The 22734-nt window shown below is 33.9% G+C and overlaps 1 protein-coding gene across 4 annotated transcripts in view; it reads left to right on the top strand.

Moving 5' to 3' along the window:
- Positions 1 to 22734, top strand: part of LOC110442426 (dynein heavy chain 7, axonemal-like) — a 75257-nt gene that overhangs the window by 43446 nt on the left and 9077 nt on the right. For 2 of the 4 annotated variants that reach the window (XM_021486025.1, XM_021486027.1), the window contains 20 exons: positions 120 to 349; positions 885 to 1074; positions 1947 to 2291; positions 2742 to 2884; positions 3892 to 4143; positions 4537 to 4651; positions 5513 to 5676; positions 6510 to 6663; positions 7112 to 7303; positions 7759 to 8025; positions 8822 to 9100; positions 9628 to 9873; positions 10825 to 10917; positions 12154 to 12330; positions 13064 to 13225; positions 13733 to 13933; positions 14930 to 15091; positions 15939 to 16124; positions 16761 to 16898; positions 22324 to 22329. In XM_021486025.1, the coding sequence (XP_021341700.1) occupies positions 120 to 349; positions 885 to 1074; positions 1947 to 2291; positions 2742 to 2884; positions 3892 to 4143; positions 4537 to 4651; positions 5513 to 5676; positions 6510 to 6663; positions 7112 to 7303; positions 7759 to 8025; positions 8822 to 9100; positions 9628 to 9873; positions 10825 to 10917; positions 12154 to 12330; positions 13064 to 13225; positions 13733 to 13933; positions 14930 to 15091; positions 15939 to 16124; positions 16761 to 16898; positions 22324 to 22329 (3702 nt within the window). The remainder of the gene's footprint in view (positions 1 to 119; positions 350 to 884; positions 1075 to 1946; positions 2292 to 2741; positions 2885 to 3891; positions 4144 to 4536; positions 4652 to 5512; positions 5677 to 6509; positions 6664 to 7111; positions 7304 to 7758; positions 8026 to 8821; positions 9101 to 9627; positions 9874 to 10824; positions 10918 to 12153; positions 12331 to 13063; positions 13226 to 13732; positions 13934 to 14929; positions 15092 to 15938; positions 16125 to 16760; positions 16899 to 22323; positions 22330 to 22734) is intronic. The other 2 variants (XM_021486026.1, XM_021486028.1) reach the window with 1 other exon arrangement.

Raw genomic sequence — 22734 nt, forward strand, 5'->3', positions numbered from 1 at the left:
ATGTCTTAGCCAGTCTTTGTACTTTTTATAACATAGTGTTTATTATCCTTTAGTCCTGGCCAGAGGATGTCTTAGCCAGTCTTTGTACTTTGTATAACGTAGTGTTTATTATCCTTCAGTCCTGGCCAGAGGATGCCCTGCAGGCCGTAGCCCTTCGATTCCTCGAGGATGTGGAGCTCGGCGAAGAAGAACGTGTCGGCTGCACGACAATCTGTAAACTGTTCCACACATCCACACGAGATCTGTCCTCTCGCTTCTTTTTGGAGTTGGAACGACACAACTATGTGACTCCAACATCTTACCTGGAACTCATTAGCACGTTCAAATCTCTCCTGGATAAAAAGCGACAGTAAGTCATTTCTAAACTTTGAACTCTGTGATAAATAGAAAATGACACATGGGATAATTTGTGAAAATTTCTTCAAGTATATCATGATCCCTGTCTTTGTCATCATCAAAAGGGACTGAATCATCCTGATTTTGTAAGACAGTTGGTAAAATTAAGATTTATATATAAACAGAATTAGACATTCGGGGTCATGAAATTCTTCCAAATATTACAGTGTGTCTGTATAGTCAGACGAAGTTAAAGCAAAGTTTCACTTGATGAATGTTTAAAGAAATACATTTTATAAACAAAGTTTTGAAACAGATTTCAAATAATAATAAAAAAAAATTGAAGAGATTATGAAATTAAAGTGAACTCATTCACCCCTACATATTTAAACTGGACTTGCCTTGCCTTTGATTTGGTAAGTTCAAAAGTGACTTTAGTGGTGAATGGGTTCAAAAAGGTTTAAAAACAACTCAATATTCAAAGTGAAAATATTAAATGTGGTTCAGAGGAGAGGTCCAGAAACAAATGATAACTTTTCCTTATTCAGGGAGGTTCAGAAGCAGAAAAGGCGATACGAGGTTGGTTTGGATAAGCTGCAGTCAGCTGCCTCCGAGGTCGCTGTGATGCAGAAAGATCTAACTGACCTTCAGCCACAGCTGGTCGTCGCAAGTAAGGAAGTTGACGAGATCATGGTGGTCATTGAGAAGGACTCTGTCGAGGTGGCCAAAGTGGAAAAGGTAAGTAAGGCCAAACCAAAAAAAATGTGTGCTTCATATCTTATCCTCTAAATTCTAAGGTAAGTAGAAAAGGACAGATCTTGTGAATTATTTTTTATATATAAGAATCACAGAACACGGATATTAATTTTAATAAAGTTTTACTTTTGAAATTGGGTTCGTGTTATACTTATGTACAAATTTAAATATGATCACTGCTGAAATAAATATTTCTCTTGAAAATAATTTAATTTTTACAATATATACATATATACAATATTAGGCGAAATTGCATCTAGATAAATAGAGAATATCTAACAGTGTCTTCAGTAATACCAAATATATTCCACGAGTGTGGCTAATATTTTGATATCTTTTGAGTGGGCAGCACTAGTGAAAAATATCACTTTTATAAAATTAATAATTTTTAATATTTCACTGGTAAAAATATAATAAAGCATTCAAAATCATTTTGGCATCTATCAAAATTGGACTAAATTAAGATTTCTTCATGATAGTGGGAATGAGTGTAAAAACATGAGGAATATATTAGAGTAATCTGAATATTGTTTTTAAGATTTTTTTGCCATATTTTTTTTCCACCCAGATGGTACCTGTTCATTATTCATGAATGCACACAATAGGCCAATATTTAGGGTAATTGTTAGGTATTGGAAACTGGATAATTCAAATATTATAATTATTTCTGAAAATCTTTTTGAATGCATTTTTCATATCATATTATAAAACAGGGATATTTCCATTCCTCCCCATATGTAATACATGTGTTGTATAAGCATGAGGCATGCTACTCTTTGGGGAATCTGGATCTGAATTAATGAGGCTCTGCTATACACAGGTGTCAGATAAAAACGTTATGCTGGCTTATACAGGTAGTGAAAGCTGACGAGGCTGTGGCCAATGAACAAGCTAAAGCCGCCAAGGCAATCAAGGATGAGTGTGACGCGGACCTGGCCGAGGCTATTCCCGCCATGAACGCTGCCCTCGCTGCCTTGAACACACTCACAGCTCAGGACATCACAGTTGTGAAAACAATGAAGAGTCCCCCATACGGCATCAAACTGGTGCTGGAGGCAGTGTGTGTGATCAAAGGCATTAAGCCAGAGCGTATACCCGACCCAAGTGGCTCAGGGAAAAAGATTGAGGACTACTGGGGGCCCTCGAAGAAAATGTTGGGCGACATGAAATTCTTAGAGAGTCTTAGAGAGTTTGACAAGGTAACTGTCTGCTGCTTAATTCATTCACCCCTGAAGACACATTTGAACTCCCTCTATTCAAAGGTTGGAATAGTTCATTATGAAATTTCAGGGGTGAATGAGTTAAAGTGACAGATGTAATTTTCATACTTTTATTTATTGATTTCCCCATTTTTCTTTACATAGATTAATTACAGATATGTTGTACTTTCTTTGAAGGGACAGATTTATATAAGTGATGTTCATCATATTCTGATTTCAGTAGTCAAAATTTCTAGTATTTTTATGTCAGAATTTTCCATTTTTTTTTTTTTCATATTTGGCTTTTATGTCACATAATTTCAGTAAATGTCTCTATAATTACTTATTCTTACAAGATAATGGTTATTAATACTTAAACAAAAAGATTGCATTTAATTCTTTTATTGATTTTGAACCTTTTCAATGACCACTGTTCTGATATTTTTACAGGACAATATACCACAAGCTTACATGAAACAGCTGCGTGCTAAGTACATGAATAATCCCGAGTTTGACCCCGACAAGGTCAGGAACGCCTCCACTGCCTGTGAAGGTCTGTGTAGATGGTGTCGCGCCATGGACGTGTACGACAGGTAAGAGTTCCTAAGGGGGAGCGATCTCCGGTCAGGTAGAATGCTTGTGTTGAGTTTTACATCTTTTACTACGTATAAGTTCATAAGTCGGTAGTGTCACAAGACAATTTCTCAGTGCCATTGCATTGAAATCTGTTAATTTGGACATGGTAGCTTGTTTGCCTGTCTTAGGCCGCATTCGTTTATCGAGATCCGTTTGAACTGTTTGGACCAATGTTGATCGTTTATGAAATAAGGTTGGACAAAGTAATCTGGTGCTGCTTTCCGGCGAGTCGTGACAAAGCCTCGCAAGGCCTGCATAACCATTTGCAGGTCTGCCAGGATTTATACCCGAAAATGATACATTTAAAAACAGACAAACCGGTTGAACCAGATACGCGAAAGTGGCCTTAGTCACAGATTGCCCTTTCAAAGTGATCTAGATAAATTGGCCTCAGAATCGAAAACAAGTTGAGAGCACCTAAAGCTGTCTTTGAAGTAAAGTCTCAATGTTAGGTGTATGGGAGGTTAAAGTTTGAGCTCAGCATGAGGCTGCTTCAAACTGTTGACAGCCTGGCATGTCTAGCGGAGGATTGAAGGGCAGAAGCCTAGCATGTCTAGCAGAGGATTGAAGGGCAGAAGCCTAGCATGTCTAGCTCAGGATTGAAGGGTAGAAGCTAGTGATTGGGTAAGGACTCGGGAAAAGGTCAGGAACTGATTGGGTAGGGACTCAGGAATGGTTAGGGGGCTCAGGATAGTGTAGTGTTGATTGGCAGTTTAACATCTAGCTTCCTTTTTGCTCCTAGCGGACTGTAAGGTCAGCAAGAAAGTCCATGAGTTGGTTATAGAAATGTTCAGTTATGCAAATTCACAATACAATTTTTAACTCAGGATCCCCTGAAATTTCATAATGAACTATTCCAACCTTTGAGTTGAAGGAGTTCAAATGTGTCTTCAGGGGAGAATGAGTTAAATTGTACAGGTTTGATAACACAGATATAACAGTTACTTGATCTTTCTCCTTACAGAGTGGCCAAAGTTGTCGCTCCAAAGAAGATTAAGTTGAAAGGAGCTGAAAGTGAGCTTGCGACTGCCATGGCCTCCCTGGAGAAGAAGCGAAGCTCGCTGCGTGAGGTCCAGGACAAACTTGCTAAGTTGCAATCTACTCTTGAAAACAACAAGAAAAAGAAGGTTGACCTGGAGAACCAAGTAGACATGTGTCAAAAGAAATTGGAACGAGCTGAGCAGCTGATCAGTGGACTTGGTGGAGAGAAGGATCGGTGAGTCTGAAGAATTTGTTAATCTTCTACCTGATGTAGCAATGAAGACCATACTGGATTTCATTGAAATAGTATCAATGTTTAAAGTCAATGTGTAAAATAAGCTGGTAGAATGTTTATATTAAAGTTCAAACCACTATGAAATGTTTGGCCATTTTACAGGTAAAATCTTTGCTGCTTGGCTTTGTTGAAACACTGTATTTTCATACAATTCATTCCTATAAAATATTGCAAAAAGGTAATTTAAGTAAAATCCAGGAAGTTGTGATTACTTTTTTATTTTCAAATGTATTTATTTTAAATCTGTATTAGTGCCTGCTAGGAAAATGTCCCTCTGAATATTTTGGTGTGTGCTACCTTTATTTTGAATCTGTATTATCTCCCTTTGTATAGATGGGGCCAGGCTGCCAGACGTCTTGGTATCCAGTACACGAACCTGACAGGGGATATCTTGGTCTCTTCTGGTATTGTTGCTTATCTCGGAACTTTTACATCAGCTTTCAGACAGGTGAGAATGTTGTGTTTTAATGGTTCCCAAATTATCGTGAAATCCTATAGCTTTGCTTTTGATATACGGTACATATTTTCTCTACACCATTATATTATCTCATTCACCCCTGAAGATACATTTGAACTCTTCCAATTCAAAGGATAGAATAAGTCATTATGAAACCTCAGGGGTGAATGAGTTAAAGCACTTAAAACTTTGATTTATCTTTTGCCACCTCACTTACTGTTAAAATATTCCAAGGTAACCCATTTTTCTTTTTCTTAACAATTTTTATTTATTTATAAGTCTTCAAAATATCAGTATAACACGATAATAGCAACATTCACTCTATGTCAAATTTCTTGGACTTAGCCCTTCATTTCCCATTTGCCCAAAACAATTTTTCAGTAAGGGACGTAGCACTCTAAAGTGAGCCCTTTATTTCCCATTTGCCCAAAACAATTTTTGAGTAAGGTAGCACTCTAAAGTGGGCAGCAAATCTGCAGTCAACGTACTCCCTCCAACACACGCATACATTGCACACATGGTGGAAGATCCTTAACTGACCTCAGCTGTTAATAGGATGCTAATAACTCATTCACCCCTGAAATTTCATAATGAACTATTCCAACTTTTGAATTGGAAGAGTTCAAATGTGTCTTCAGGGGTTTATAATGAGTTAACCCAATAATCCAAACCTAAATAATATTTTGCAACAGAAAAAAAGAAAGCTTAAGAAACAAAGAACATTGAACATTAAACTTAAACAAATATAGAGATAAGCTGTTGACCAGCAGTGGTTTCTTTCCCATTTTACACATCAATGAAAAGTTCTGGTTTGCCAACTGATTTGTAACACTATATTATATTTGTCGACAGGACCAGACACAAAGCTGGATCGAGTCCATCAGGGGCAATGGTATCCCCTGTTCCAATGATTTCTCTCTGATAAACACTCTGGGAGAACCGGTCAAGATTCGAGCTTGGAACATTGCTGGTCTCCCGACAGACAACTTCTCAATTGAAAATGGAATCATGTTGTCGTAAGTAAAAATGTCATGCCCGCTTGGAGGAGAGGCCCAGCATGTAGTGTTTACCCACCTCTATCCCATCCCGTCCTAATTCATTCTCATGATTCTCTAGCAACTTCATTTCTTCAGAGATTTTCATCAAAGTTTGTACTTAAGGTCAAGTAAGAGAATATATCAGATGAGTCCATATTTCAGTGTCCCAGGGTCAACATCAATGTCACTGTTTCTATTTATAGATCAAACACAGGGCTAAGGGGGAATTGATATTTTACAGTTGTTTTCTAGTTTTGTTTTGTTTTCAGGTGTATTGCAAGACAGATATAATTTTTCCCTGTGAAGTTTTCACTTTTGCGTATCTAAAGATATATTCGCCTTGCATTGAATTTCTAATTCAAGACCGAAAAAAGTTATGATAAATTTCATGTAGTACAGTCAATTTTTTCATGAAAAGCATATGATTTATTAGGTCATTAATTCTCTTTTAAATAGAAATACTCCACCTTACTATTTTTTATGATTAATTCACCGTATTTATCCTACAAAAGCCTAGGAGGCCAGTACAGAAGGTCAAACACAAAGTAGCAGTGTGGTCTTACTACACAGAAATGAAATTTAAGCATTTGTTTGCATTTGTACTAAACTACAAGAGGTATGGATGGGCTCATATCTAGATATGGGCTTGTTGTCAGATAAATTCTATAACACATCTAGCCCTAGACTGTTGTTTAACTCATTCACCCCTGAAATTTCATTATGGCTTATTCCAACCTTTGAATTGGAAGACTTCAAATGTGTCTTCAGTGGTGAATGAGTTAAATAATTTAAGAATTATCTTTTTTCATCAGAAATGCCCGCCGTTGGCCGTTGATGATTGATCCCCAAGGCCAGGCAAACAAATGGATCAAAAACATGGAAAAAGCCAATAATCTTCATTGCATCAAACTCAGCGATGGCGACTTTGTCCGTACTTTGGAAAATTGTATCCAGTTCGGAACTCCGGTAATATTAGCTTTGTTTCGTTAAAATTGATTATGTTCTAAATATCTGAAAAGATTTGTTTTACTGCCAATTCAAATCAAGTTGCAGTTGTCTTCGATTGCTGACTCGAAATAGTGAAAATGAAGTATTTATTAGCCAACTCTCATAATTTAAGTTCAGATAAAATTATGGAGACTAAAAAGCATTTTCCTTAATAAAATGTGTGTGAGTGCATTTTATTACATAGCAGATGGATATTTGTAGTCTTATTAGGTAAGAATATAGGTCTACTGTCAGTTGTAAATTGAGGTGTGAATGAAAAAATAAAAAATAATTGAAAAGAATGATGTTTGAGTTTCACTGTTTTTTATGTAAGAAATCTAACAAAGAACTACAAATAAATTGAATGTATTTAAGGAGAAATAAAATGAAAAAGGAAAATTACAAACATTGGGGTTGTTGAATACAGGTTCTTCTGGAGAATGTACAGGAAGAGTTGGACCCACTGCTGGAACCGCTGCTGTTAAAGCAGACGTTCAAACAAGGAGGCAGCATCTGTATCCGGCTGGGAGACAGTACCATTGAGTACTCACAGGACTTCAAGTTCTACATTACTACCAAGTTGCGAAATCCCCACTACCTCCCTGAGACCTCCGTCAAGGTGCGTTATTGGGCTATAAATCTTAAAGAGTTGTTAAAGTTGAAGTCTGTGAAAATGGCAAGCTGTCTATGTCTTGAATACTCTTCAAAATATAATTATTTTCTATCTCTGTCATGGTATAATTACTCAACCATAATTACGATAGTGTGAAAGCAACAATACATTGTTTTTTACAATATATGTCTATAACTACGTAGTTTACAGGCCTCAGTTTAAATCGTATTTTAGGAGCAAACTTTTCAATCTTAGTAGCCATGACCTCCAAAAATCTAAGTAAATTGACATATGATTATTTCTTTAAAAAAATATTCTTAGTGTCTTAATATTGATATTTCCAGATTATTCATCCAAAAATTACTATTATTTGGAAAGATTTAAGTCAAGGCCTTGAAAGTGACATTTGATCAAAGTTAGAATATCAAAGTCAGATATAGTATATTTTATCTTGCCACCAGGTGACGCTGTTGAACTTCATGATCACGCCTGAAGGGCTTGAGGATCAGTTGCTAGGCATTGTGGTTGCTAAGGAGCGTCCAGAACTTGAAGAGGAAAAGAATGCCCTGATCATACAGGGCGCTACCAACAAACGCCAACTGAAGGAGATTGAGGACAAGATCCTTGAAGTACTATCTTCTTCTGAAGGCAATATTCTAGAGGACGAAACAGCCATTAAGATCATGTCCTCTTCCAAAACCTTGTCAGATGAGATTTCAGAAAAACAGGTGAGTTGGAACGATTATGAATAATTTTCATACACTCTTGTTTTTTGCCAAGATTAAATGTTTACTTTTGATACGCCCCTTGAAAATTTTAAAGGGACATAAAATAGTACGGGGACTGTCTTTTCAAATTACGTTTTCCTTAAAACAATTTGATTAATTATGATCTGATCTTCATGTAACATGGTACAATGAACAATGGCTAAGTCAATGTTCAAAGTTGAGCTAAACCATGCATAATTACATTAGCATACTGCACTCTGATTGGTCAACAGTAGTAAATAAATCAATTATTGTGAATATGACTAGGTTCTGACAAAACTTGGTCAAGATATATACTAAGCAAAGACAAAGGATATAAGGTTTAATTATGTAACACACATGATTTTTTTATTTTTGATGGTTTGGGATATAGGCAAAGGGAGGCAATCCGTATAAGATTGAAAAATAAATATGAAATGATGTAAATTAATGTTTGATCCATTTACCACATTCAATGATTTAACTTTATTGATATTGTATAAATGTAGTTTGTACATTTCAATATTTTTATGAATTTTGTGATAAGACTGTATCAGAATCTCAAAGGTTTTAAGTATATTTCTTGCTAAGGGCTGTTGTACAGTAAGTCTAAAGTAAGTGCTAATTGGCATGTCATAGGTATTGTTCCTCCCTTGTGGTACTTTGTTTAAGTTCTTAAATAAAAATAAAAAGATATCGTTGTAATGTTAAACTCAAACAGAAATTTGAATATTTTTAATGCATCAACACTAAAAATACACTTTTTTATTCTTTTTAGGCGATTGCTGAGGAAACAGAGAAGAAAATTGACAAAGCTCGTCTGGGCTACAAACCAATTGCCATTCATTCCACCATCTTGTTTTTCTCGATTGCCGATCTGGCCAACATTGAACCTATGTACCAGTATTCTCTCACCTGGTTCATCATGCTCTTCGGAATGTCGATCGAGAATGCAGAAAAGTCGGATGATCTCGAGCTACGTTTGAAAAACCTGCACAACCATTTCACGTATTCTTTGTACTGCAACATCTGTAGGTCCCTGTTTGAGAAAGACAAGGTGAGACGTCTTATAAGAGTTATTTCCCCTATTGATTATCTCCCTTTTCCCATGATTCAAAATAAATACAGGTAGAGATTTAAGTAGAATGGAGTTTTTCTAAAAACAAATTGTGTATACATTATAACAGAGGAGATAGAAATACAGAACAAAAAACATGACATTCACAAAAGAAACTGGAGGTGCAATCAATGCATTTATACCAAATATATACATACAAAGATTGTAGAGATAAGGCAAAGAATATAAAACAATAGATATACATACAGCTATTGGATCACGAGTTCATCCCTAGTAAGCTATATTATTTTTTTATTTTATTTTTTAGTTGTAAATCCTGCTTAACTGGAATGCACCTACAGTAAATCATTTAATTATTGATACACCCTGCATAGTAGTGCTAAAAGTAAAAACTCGGGTAGATTCAGCCTGAGGGGCCAGACAAATGTGAAAGTTACAGTTAAAAGATGTATATATGTATAGAATGAATCAAATTAAAGAAGTTAATAAAACATTGTTTCTTTCAGCTGTTGTTTTCCTTCTTGTTGGCCGTCAACATTCTAAAACACGACAAATTGGTAAATGAAGAAGAGTGGCGATTCCTGTTGACCGGAGGAATAGGTCTGGACAACCCACACAGCAACCCCACCACCTGGTTACCACCCAAATCCTGGGATGAGTTCTGCCGTCTGGATGACCTTGAACACTTTAAGGGCATTCGTCAAAAGTTTATTCCACAGAAAGACCAATGGAGAGAGATGTACGATTCACTGGTAAGTTGTACGCACCCTCACAACGGTATTTGCCAAAATTATGTATTTTCAACTTTCTTGAAATACTTTAAGTCTTATATTTATGCCCCATCATAAAATGGGGGAGGGGGCATATAGTGCTGTTCATGTTGATCCTGTCCTGTCCCATCCCGTCCCGTCTTGTCCCATTGCGATTCAATGTAAACACTAGCAACTTCATTCTTTGATGGATTTTCATTAAACTTTATACAAATGTCAAAAATATGCAATTACATCAGATGAGTTTGTGTTTTTGGATTCCAAGGTCAAGGCCAGGGTCACAATTGCTATTTATAGAAAATCATCAACCATTTCAGTGTCATCAGTTAACTAACTTTATTTACTTATGGATTTTGATCAAGACATCTATTTGTGTTAGGGTTTAAAGGTCAAGGCCAAATTTCACATGGGTGCAGGAGTGCCCTACAGTTTTCTAGTTTATTACATTATTCAGCTTAATCATTCAGTAAAAAAAAACCTGTCACATCAAATATCAATCTGTAAAATGTGTGATAACAACTGCTGTGAGCTGTGATATGTCATAGGTAACGGTAAAATGACATCATTAAGTTGTCTGTTCATCTTAGTATCATTAGTAATTTGTCATTGTGTATTGTTTCCCATAGGTAAACCATGCAATAAATAAAATATCTCAATTTGCATCATTTCATTGTATAAAACTTGCTGAAGCATGCTTCATCAAAAAAATAAAATAAAAAAAAGTCATTTGATATCTTGTATAGTCAAGCATATGTATATAGACTTGTATTGCCCTATACATTGTTCTATTTGTTGTGAATATTTCTCTCGTTTTTTTTTAATATGATCCTGTGGTATTCTGTATATATATATTTTACAATGGAAAATTTCAATGAAATGTTATTTCAAATGCTCAGATTTTTATTATGTGTTATGTAAACTTTGTGTTTTTAGGAGCCCCAAAACGCCAAAATGGCGGGAGAATGGAATGATAAACTTCAGATGTTCCAGAAGATGTTGGTCATCCGATGTCTACGTCCAGATAAGGTAAGGTCATGGAGGTCAGATTGAATTGTTTTGAACACTAATCTAGGATTCGAAATCATAGTTTTAGAGCAGACAAGTTTCAGATGAAATTGAAAAGACTTTAAATTACATGAATTCTGTTGAATATTGTAAGAGACTGGTGCAATTCGGCATGACTCTACCAGTCTCCCCCAGGAACAGGTTCACTATCGGGAAGAATCAGGTTTAAATTTGCAGTTCTTTCTTCCTAACTCATTTTTGTGTTGCCTGCAACGTGAGGCAACATGAAGATATTACTTTGTCGGCGGTGTCGGTTGTCCAACAAGGTTTCAGTGTGATAACTTGAGTTCCCTTGGGTTGATTGAACCCAAACTTGTCACACTTGTGTTGATTGAATTCAAACTTGTCACACATATTGCATACCAATATAGCTAGGAGAAGTTGACATTTCAGAAGTTTACATACGTTTTTGGTGGAGTTATGCCTCCTTTATTGCCAAATAAGGGCATTGTATATTAAATGCAAGAACCTTTTTTATTTTTTAATCAATTCCTTCCAAATTTTGTACGGTACTAGAAGCAATAAATAAAATTCAATATATATTAGGGGTTTTTCTGTCGAGTTTCAACTTTCCACTTTTTTGGCATATCACACACACTTGACATAGCATTACTGTTCATCGTTTTTGCCGTTAATTTGTGCTTGTTTACGCGATAACACTTCTCTCACTTAAGTGGTATTGACTTATAGCAGAGTGTCTGGTACCAAAAGTTTATTACAATGACCTATATTTTAACCTCCGACCCCAATCATTAAACTTTTAGTCTGGGGCATATTTCTACACTATTCTCCTTAAATCACCAAAAGTGGGTCACAGTGACCTCTTTTTTTTTTACCTCTACCCAATTGAAACTGTCCTGGGCATATCTCTTACCCTTTTTAACCTGGAGTTACCAAATTTGGAATGTAAATATATTTTGTTATTATTTTCATATGTGGCATACAAAAAAACAACAACATGTTGTTCACTAATTTTGATATTGGCCAATGAGGCTATGAATAATATTTTGCTCTGCAGTATTTGGTCTTGTTGTATTGAAAGTGAATGCTGATGAATATAATTTTTATTGGTTTCCCTGTATCTTTGTGTCTAATTCACATGTCTGATGGGGTTTTTTCTCATGGAGAATTAAAGAAGCAGTCAAAATCCAAAATATTTTATATACTACTTGACAGTTATTTTTACTTTATTAACAGGTTGTCCCAGCCGTTCAAGACTTTGTGGCTGAGAAAATTGGGAAGAAATTTATTGAACCTCCACCTTTTGACCTTCCTAAAGCTTTTGCAGACAGTACATGTTCAGCACCTCTGATTTTCATTCTGTCTCCTGGTGCAGATCCTATGTCCTCCCTCCTCAAGTTTGCTGACGATCAGGTTTGTACACTAAACATATATTTCAATTGTACAGTAATAGTATTTAAGGCTTTATGCTGCCTTATTGTTGCATCTAATTCTAAAAGAGTTCCAGTACAGTCCAAGAAACCACTGAAATGTTGTTTACAGGTGATGATTTTGGTAAGCTAATTGATGACATATTTCGATTAATGAGAAATAATCAGTTAATAATAAGTAAAAGGGAGATAATCTACACAATGGTTTGTGTAGTAGCTTACATCCTTAAGGAAAACAGTTACTCATTTAGGTTTAAAAATGTGGACAACAGAAAAAAGGAAAAAAAAATGACAGGTGATTATGTGTTTTTAACATAAGGTTATAACCTTTTCACAGTGGTAAATGGTCCCTTAAGTGTCTATGTATTTCACCATTTACAAGTGAACACTTCCTGATTGAAAGGTTTAATTTTCAACAGTTTGTTTTCATCACTACCAGTAACTTGCATGCAAACTTTGATAACACAATCATTTTTGCATTCCTTTTTGAAGAAGATTTATATGATGAAATATAGGATATTGCAGTTTCCCAGGTATTATGGTTTTATTTTGTAAGACAATTTTGATTCTGTTTGATGTGTTCTGTTAAAACTTTTAAGCTCTATAAGTATGTGTTGATTTGCTGGCATGATGAATTTTATGCTAATTTTCTAAATTTCAGGATTTTTTTTTTCGTTGCTTATAATGAATACCTTGGTAACGATGTGTTCTTTCAGGGATTTGGTGGGGCCAAATTTGACTCCCTGTCTCTAGGACAAGGTCAGGGGCCAATTGCCATCAAGATGATTCAGAAAGGAATTAAGGAAGGAACTTGGGTGATGCTGCAGAACTGTCATTTGGCACCGTCTTGGATGCCTACCTTGGAGAAAGTTTGTGAAGTAAGACATTGGAAAAACAAATTTAGGATTAGAATCAGGTCAAAAGTAGCCTATTATGTCGGACCTTTTCCATGTAACTATTAATGTGGTTTTTAGAAATACAAGCTGGAAAATTATTTTATAATAGAAAATATTGAATGAAAAAGATATATTTGTTTGTAGAAGTTTTTGGAATATTTTACTAGAAGTTTTAAATCTTACTAATGGCTCCTTATTAAACAATATCCTTACATGTGTGAAACCCTGAAATATGTCTAGAAAAAATAAAATGCATCTGAAATTTTGTTTCGTTAATCAGAGGATTGAAAGAGAAGAGAAGTTCTCGGACTAATTATGAAAAAGAAAATATTGGTGATATTGAAATTTTCCTTAATATTAAATGCTAGGATTAACATGCCCTCTCCTAATGTTGTTTTTGATCTTCTATGCAAACAAATGATACACATGTGTACTCTGTACTACATAACAATAAAGGACAAATTACATTTGAAATTTGAACTTTTACAGGAGCTAAACCCGGAACAAACACATCCCGATTTCCGTATGTGGCTGACAAGTTACCCAGCATCATTCTTCCCTGTGTCCATACTGCAAAATGGAGTGAAAATGACCAATGAGCCCCCCAAAGGACTGAGGTTCAACGTTCTTCGGTCATATTTGACAAATCCTATTTCTGACCCGGAGTTTTTCTCTTCTGTCAAGAATCAGGTAGGTTATGGTCAAATATTGAAACTAAAACTATGGAGGGTGTCTTAATTAACTCACACACCCCTGAAATTTCCTAATGAACTATACCAACCTATGAATTGGAAGAGTTCAAATGTGTCTTTGGGGGTGAATGAGTTAATATGAGAAGTAACCATGGTTATGAATCTATGTATTATAGTATCGTTAATATTTAAGGCTTGACCTGCATTTTGGCGGCGTATACAGTAGTATGAACCATGTTGACAACGAACATATTCTATGGTGCGTGTTAGCGCTACATAAATAATATGTGCATTGCCAAATTTTTTCATACTGCTGTATATGCCGTCAAAATGAAGGTCAGTCCTTATATTTACATCATAAATAATCTTCAGGTGCTATACAAAGCAAAAAAACCATTCTAAGCGGGTTGCTACGTTGGTAACTACGGTAGCAGTGGTTGCTAGGATAATATAGTTCCAGTGAATCTACATTGATGTATTGGTAAATTAAGAAAAATAAGCAGTGAACAACACTATTTTTCTTCTTTTCATCTTTGAATCAGATATCAATCTGCCGAGCCTTTTTTTTCATTGCGTATACACTAATTTATACACAGTCGTATTTATACGCAGTCAGAGTTTACTAAGTTGAAGAAGGGAGAGATGTACATATTAGGTAATAAGCCCATGCCTGTTAATAAGCCGATGCCTGGTAATACAGCCCATCCATATATAATGCAATTCAGCAGAAATGCCAACAGGTCATTTTCCTTGTCCTGTAATAAGCCCACCCCTACCTTGAGACAAAGATTGTTTTTTCGCCCTCAGAGCTTTTTGCGAGATATATAAATGAGTTAACTATGGTTTATGCAACATTTCCGTAGTTGATTAGAAAAGGCACAATGGAAACCTAGTGACGTGTGTCGGTACCATTTCAATTTAATATTTTTTTATTCCCGAAAATCTTTTTTTTTTAAATGATGTTTATCTAATAGTATGACGTAATGTTTTACAGTATGCTTGGAAGAAGCTTTTGTTCGGTCTGTGTTTCTTCCATGGAATCGTGCAAGAGAGGAGGAAATTTGGACCGCTAGGCTGGAACAACCCTTACGAGTTTAACGAGACCGACTTACGTATCAGCGTCCAACAGTTGGCCATGTATTTGAATGAGTACAAGGTAGTTTGCACCGATCTGTTTACGTATAAAACCTATAAGTGCTAACATCATTTGTCTGTTTAAAAACAAAACCTTCAGTGATATATATGCTGAATTTTATACTGCTTTAAGCATTCTCAAGTATTTTTAAAACTGCTTGAACCTGAAGTTTTTGCTGAGAAGCATTTATTACCAAAGTTAAATTTCAAATGATTCAGAATAAAAATTGCATCCAAATTATTTTTATTCTGAAACTGTAAAAGGAAACAACAAGTGTCAACATTTGTTCAGGTCCCTTTTTTGTTTTTTTTGTTTTGTAATTTATCGGTTTAACTGATAAATTATTTTCTTCATGCAATGATTTTTCAATTTCATTGGATTCATGTCAGTTTCAGATAACAGTCTTGTTGATAATTCTATTTAAGATTGTTTTTATGTCAGCACAGAACTTGAAGGAAGGTATAAAGTGATAAATTTCTAGAAGCATTGTTTTTATGCTCAATGGTATGCCCCAATAAAGATAAACATGAAAGTCTTTTCCTAGTCTTTATACAATTTGGATGAACTAGTATTTGAAAGATTAGCTGTATGAACCCCCATTTAATGATAACATGCTTGGTGCAAATATCTGTTACATAGCTTATTTGATCATACTGATATTTTTTTTATCTTTCCTGTTTAAAGGATCTTTTGATAGACTGGTGATAAAATGAATCTTCCCGTTCATATTTAAATTCGAAATTTGTTTCGGAAATGTTAACTAATTTTTCCACAAAGATCCTTTTCAAGTTTTAATTATTTTTTTCTCCCTTTAATGTAAATTGTCCTGATATTCTGATTAGCCAAACCCTTCAATGTTTGCTCACAGGATATCCAATATGAAGCCATCCGTTACCTGACTGGAGAATGTAACTACGGAGGGCGTGTCACTGATGAATGGGATCGCCGTACTCTTCACAGCATCCTCGACAAATTCTACAGCACCAGTGTCATTGAGGACAAAAATTACAAATTTGATGAGACTGGACATTATTTCTCTCCCAATGACCTTGATGTAAGTACCGGTACTTCAAAAGCCACCCAAATAAAAATACAAAACCACAGCAGCCAAAACAATGCATGAATTACTTTTATTGATTTCCTTTTAAGAGTGTATCTTACCTTATACTTTATACCTGTGATTTGTGTTAAGGGTGTATCTTACCGTATACTTTATACCTGTGGTTTGTGTTAAGGGTGTATCTTACCTTATACTTTATACCTGTGATTTGTGTTAAGAGTGTATCTTACCGTATACTTTATACCTGTGATTTGTGTTAAGAGTGTATCTTACCTTATCCTTTATACCTGTGACTTGTGTTAAGGGTGTATCTTACCCTATACTTTATACCTGTGATTTGTGTTAAGAGTGTATCTTACCGTATACTTTATACCTGTGATTTGTGTTAAGAGTGTATCTTACCTTATCCTTTATACCTGTGATTTGTGTTAGAGTTACCTCCCTTTTGTGGGGATCTCTTTTTGAAAGAAACAAATCACAAAAGGGGGTCTAAGAAGCGATAAAGTTAGCAATATTCTGAAATTGTGAGTGAAAAATTGCCCATGCTTTAACAAAAGAACAGTATACAAGATTTGTGTCTGTTTGGAAATCTATGCAAAACTTGAAACTTCTGCACCGTTGTTGTTGCAGTATGAGGGTACCCTCCAGTTCATCCGAGACCTACCATTGAACTCCAAGCCTGGAATCTTTGGTATGAACGACAATGCTGACATCACCAAGGACCAAGGAGAGACACGTCTCCTTTTCGCCAACATCCTCCTAACACAGGTAGGTGCTGCCTCATTGTTTGCCCAGCAGTATTATTATTCAATCCTGCCCAAAATAAGACACATTTCCTTTTGCAGCTTTAACCCCTTCACCACTGTAAACCTTAATGGACTTATCCAGATCAATGCATAGTAGAGTTTATTAAAGTTGAATAGGGGTGAAAGGCTTAATCCAACGTTATTTTAAGTAATACTTTTTTAAGACACCCTTTTTTTAGCCCAATTTATCACTATTCTAGTTGAACTAATCTCCACCCTCTTTGATGCAATTCCAGGTTTATGTTCATGTTTTGATTGCTGTCGATAATCCAGAGTTTGTTTGATTTTTAAAAATATATAACATGACCAGTTTGTTCAAAGTGCCAAAAAAAATATTTAACCAAATTTAAAGCTATTTTTGAACATGCTTTAAAACAAAAATGATATTAACTTACAAATTAAAATAGGTTGATGAAAAATATTATTTAAATGCCCAAAATCAGTGTTTGTATGACTCCTAAGACTGGTGCTACATCCCAAGTTACAATTGTTTAAATCATAATTGACTTTAAGCAAACTGGAAGTATCGGTAGTGATGTTTTGGTGATTGAATCATTAACATTTTACAATTTATTAGAGAAATTCTGTATTATTTTTTAAACTTTACCAGGATCATCCTGCAATAAGCCTAGGGGCCCAAAACAATTACCCCAGCGTCAAATTATGGGAGTGGGCTCGTTATGGAATGGTTAAATAATATTTGTTGATATTCCTTCTGAACTACAGTATAGATGGGCTTATTACCAGGCATGGGCTTATTGCTGGATAAGTATGTAATTTTCACATCAATGAAATTGTTCAGTTTTCTTGTAGAGTTCATTTACTTAAATGTGACTTCTTTGTCAGAAGAGTATAATTACTGAATTAGTTACTGGTTATTTAAAAAATTTGAAATCACTTAATGAGTTGTTGACTCAAATTGTCAAAATTGAAAATCATTTTTTCTCATTTATTTTACTTCATGTGTCTTTTATCAAGTTTACAGAAAACTAAAAAATGAATAATTTTATCTCAGAAACATTTGTGGGAAAATATTATACCGACTGTACATAAGATTTAAGGAAAAGGTTAAATAATTTGGCTTACATTTGTTGAACATATAATTCTACCATGTCGACAATGTAACATAGTTTTTCATTGGTCGACAACCGTAGAATAAGTATGTAGTATGAATTCGTCTTTGAAACACAGCATGCATTACCCTGTGGCAGTCAGCTAGCTACTTCAAGTGCAGAGGAAAAGCCAAATTTAAATTTTGGGTTAACTACGTCGTTTCATTTTATAAGTAGCACAGAAATGCAGTTTGTGACATTTTACCTTATAGAATAGATCAAGGCATGTTTGTACAATTGTTGTTGAATAATAACTTGGGATTTGAAAATGTTACCAAATTTGATTTAGGCAGAGCCCTATCTGCTTTCATAAAGTTAAAATATTCTCAACATTTCTTAATAAAACTGCAGAAAAAATTGTACAGACACAAAAGGAAAAGTAAGTGTGTAAATATATTTGTTAAGGTGGTAATTTAGCATTAAACAATTATTCATGATTACTGTAAAAAGACTAATTGGAAAATATTTGCTTCTATTGAAAACATGTTTCTATCCAAATAGCAAAGAAATGGTCTCTTAAACCTAAAATGCTATCATGAATAATACATATTGCAGAATTATTTCTTTGGCCCATGGAGGTTGATATACAGATTTTGTCTTACTGTATATGTGTTGCTCTAATCCACCTGTGTGTAAAGATGAGCATTGCAACTATATAGGAACCTGGTGAGCTGCAGGATAAAATATTGAATATTTCATACTTAAAAGTAAACAGTACAAAACTGCTCTTAATTTTTTTCTGAGATTTCTGGTTTTTTTTTTTATTAATCCTCAAATATTTTTATTTTGAAATTTTTTTGAATTTATCCTTGTTTGATTTGTTATGAAATAAATTTACATAATTATCTTGTGTTTGAAGTTAATTCTACTTTGATTATTATGGAATTGTTCTACAGGCGCTGGCTATGTTAAGAGCGCCTAGGGCGCTGCGCCCATGGCCAGTCCACTTCAGTAGAGTGGTTTGTACCAGCACAAGTGATGGATATTGTTAAATTGTTAGAGGGCATCAGACTGCATTTCATCATGTTGTTGTGACTGTAATGAAGAATGAAGAAATATTTGTCACATTATAAAACAAGATCTTTTGTGGTAATGTCAGTCTAAAATAAAATCATTAATAAAGGAGTGATAAGAGTTTTGATGAAAGCTTTTGTGAAAAAGTTGTTAGTAAAAAAAACCACCCAAATAACCACAACTAAAAATAAAAAATAAAAAATAAATAAATACCTTGTAATGAAGATATCAAAGTCTTAAACAAATTTTTTTTTAATAGAGATGTCCCCGTTTTAATGAATACTTTTGTAAAGAAGATATCACACTCCAAATTGTGTTTATTTTAAATGATGTTATTATATTAATAGACTTTCATGAAGTAGATATAAGTCTTATTTAAATCAATTTGTAATAGAGATGTCACCATTTTAATAAACAGTTTTGTAAAGCAGATGCCACACTCCATTTTTTTTTTTTTTTTTTCAAATCATGTTATGTTTATAGACTTTCATGAAGAAGATATCAGAGTCTTAGATAAATCATTTTGAAAAAGATCACTCAGCATAAAAAAAAAAATTGTAAAGAATCTTACGGTCGAGAATAAATCACTTTTGTAATGGAGGTAAGACAAAAAAAAGTCAAAATGTCATTAATGAAGAAATAAATATTTTAAAATTCCACGATCTAACTAAAAATTTATATAGATAATATAACTTCCTATATAATTTGGTAATATAATAAAAAACATATTTTGAAAAGTAAAATATATTTCTTTTATGTAGAAAACTATATTTATAAAGATATGTTATAGGATTTGACAGATAAACTCGAGAATTACCTCGCTGAAATTAAAAGACAAATGAGAAAAAAATCATCAGTAATGTTTAGTTAGTATGAGTGATGATCTGTGAAAGAAGGAAATATTAGTATATGTTTGATTTGATAAAAGCTGAGCACCAATGTTTCACAAGTTTGCATGTGTGTTCATTTTGATATGATGTTTGTATTATTTTGTAATATCTGTGATAACTATACCTTTAAAGTACAGTTTAATTGGTACAGGTCCTTTTGATGCTGTTCCTGTAATTTGTCATAGAAAAAAATTACTACCGAGTTCCATGATATTTAAAAAAAAAAAAAAAATCCGTTTATGATGTTAAATATGATGGCATGGTTTGGAACCATTTTTATAGAGTGATTTTATTTTTTATTATTATTTCAACCCACTGAGCACTGTTTTTATATTAGATGTTTATTTGGCTATCTTCAGCTCCTACTGGTGATGTTAGGGGTCATTTCCTTTATGATTGCTGTATAAATATCTGTTTTTCGAAAAGTCTGCCTTATTGTTCATGTTTCAGAACTTCTGAATTGCTCAAGATAACATGTTGAAATTTCAAATAAATACCAAAGCATATTATATTCATAAACCCAGAGTTTATATTAACTCATTCACCCCTGAAATTTTATAATGGACTATTCTAACATTGGAATTGGAAGAGTTCAAATGCATCTTCAGGGGTGAATGAGTTAAGATAAGCAATGCACAATCTTATGCAGGAAATGTAAAAACATTATAAAAATTCAGATTCAGATTAAAATTTAGTTGTAGGTAGAATGGAACCACATAAAAGAAAAAAAGAAAAAAAATCCTTCAGTTTGTTTTTCATTTTATTTTTTTATTTTGAATATTGAGGAAATTTTCTGATACAAAAGACACAATTCATGAATTTCACTTTACTGATCAGACATACAAAAGGCTGAAAATGGCACCAACCTTATAGATTCATGATAAAAAAAAAGACAAGAAATCATCCTCAATCTAATTCAGCCAATATTATTTGCCAAATCATTTTTTTGTATATTAAGCAAATTTCAATTTATTGTGACACAGAACCTGATAAAACATTGATACTCCAATTTCAAGAAGGAAATTTGAGTGAAAAAAGGATTTCTGGGTAAAAGCTAAAATGTCTCAGAAAAGGTTGAACTTTTTTCATGTTATTATTATTTCAAATTTCAATTGAAAATTATTTAGGATAAATGTTTTTTTTCGTAAAATATTTTTTTATTGAATTTCCACATCATTCAATTTTTTTTATTGATGTTATTGGAATATCACACATAAATTTTATTAACTCCACAAAAGTTATTATTGTTTAATAAATAAATATGCATATCTTCAAAACAAAATATATAAATGTGTTTAGATCAATTGATTGATAATATAACTGGAATATTACACAGGTAAAAACTACACGGGAAAATCGCCAATGGCCTCGTCCTTAGCAGGTTATCAGTTGTCAAGTTTGTACTCGCACGGTTTTTGTTGTGCGGGTGTCTTCGTTGTTGTACCTGAGAGTGCATTATTGTAAAGACGTACCCTTCACACGAATAGTTGATTTGAATGACAATTTTCTGCCATTGGGGCAGGTATTTAATGCTTAATCCAGCAGAAGAGCAAGATTTTGAGTGATCTACTTATAAAGATACAGTAAAGCCTGTCTAAAACTACTGTCCAACTGAAAAAGCAAAAGTCTTTATACACAAATGGTCTTATTGGGCAGGTTTTCATGATTTACTCTATTTTAACAAAAGAAAATGGAATAAAAACAGCAAAAACTAAAATGTGTTGTTACTAAGAGTGATAACTAGGTGAAACAAGAGGTTTTCTCTGTTGTCTGGCAGTTTTCTGTTTAGACAGGTTTCACTGTACAGTACGTCATTCATCCCTGAAATTTCACAATGAACTATTCCAACTTTGAATTGGAAGAGTTCAGATGTGCCTTCAGGAATGAATGAGTTAAATTTTAGGATACCAAGTATGGACCTGGAAATTAAATGAGTAATACATTGAGAAAGTGTTTAACTCATTCACCCCTGAAGACACATTTGAACTCTTCCAGATCAAAGGGTGGAATAGTTCATTATGAAATTTCAGGGGTGAATGAGTTAAGGTTGTAGAATTGTACCAGGATGTGTTCATGGGAGCTTCTATGTGTGTGATACCAAATGGAATAGAAACCTTTGCTATATCTCATTTTAAAGAATTTTGCAGAATAATTTGCTTGCATGTACAGTTCTTTTATTTACATTGCCAAAGTAGTTTCAAACATCAACTAATTCAATGATTTTCTTATTGCGATTTTTCCGTAGTTTTATACATGAACTAATTCAATGATTTTCTTGTTTTTTCCCTTTTATTTCGTGTGGTTTGTGTGTGGTTACGACTGGTGTCGGCAAATAAACGAAATCAATCAATTATAATCGCCATGGTAACAGAAACGGGTAAGGCTTGAGATATAACGGAATTATACCGTGTCTATTATTAGTCCTCAGCCTTCTATATATAGTTTTTTCTATTTACAGAGTTTTTACTCAATTCTTTTCAACTTCTTTCCCAAAACATATCAATATTTATATACATACATACTTTTAAATCTATGATTTAAATGAATTGGATTGAAATTTTGTCTCAAAAAAAAAAAAAAAAGATGTTTAGAATAAAACAAATTAGCAAGTTGTGTAATGATATTACATAAGGCCAAAACATTTCGGTTTTTTTCTTTTCTTGAACCCCCATTTGAAAAAAATTTGTGAGGAAAATAAGTTCAAATATTTTATTCCAATCCCAACTGTTCAGCTTCCATTTGATATGCTTTGGGAAGATAGTTGTATTGACACTTATATATC

This window comes from Mizuhopecten yessoensis, unplaced genomic scaffold (genome assembly GCF_002113885.1).
Source record: "Mizuhopecten yessoensis strain PY_sf001 unplaced genomic scaffold, ASM211388v2 scaffold716263, whole genome shotgun sequence".
NCBI lineage: Eukaryota > Metazoa > Mollusca > Bivalvia > Pectinida > Pectinidae > Mizuhopecten > Mizuhopecten yessoensis.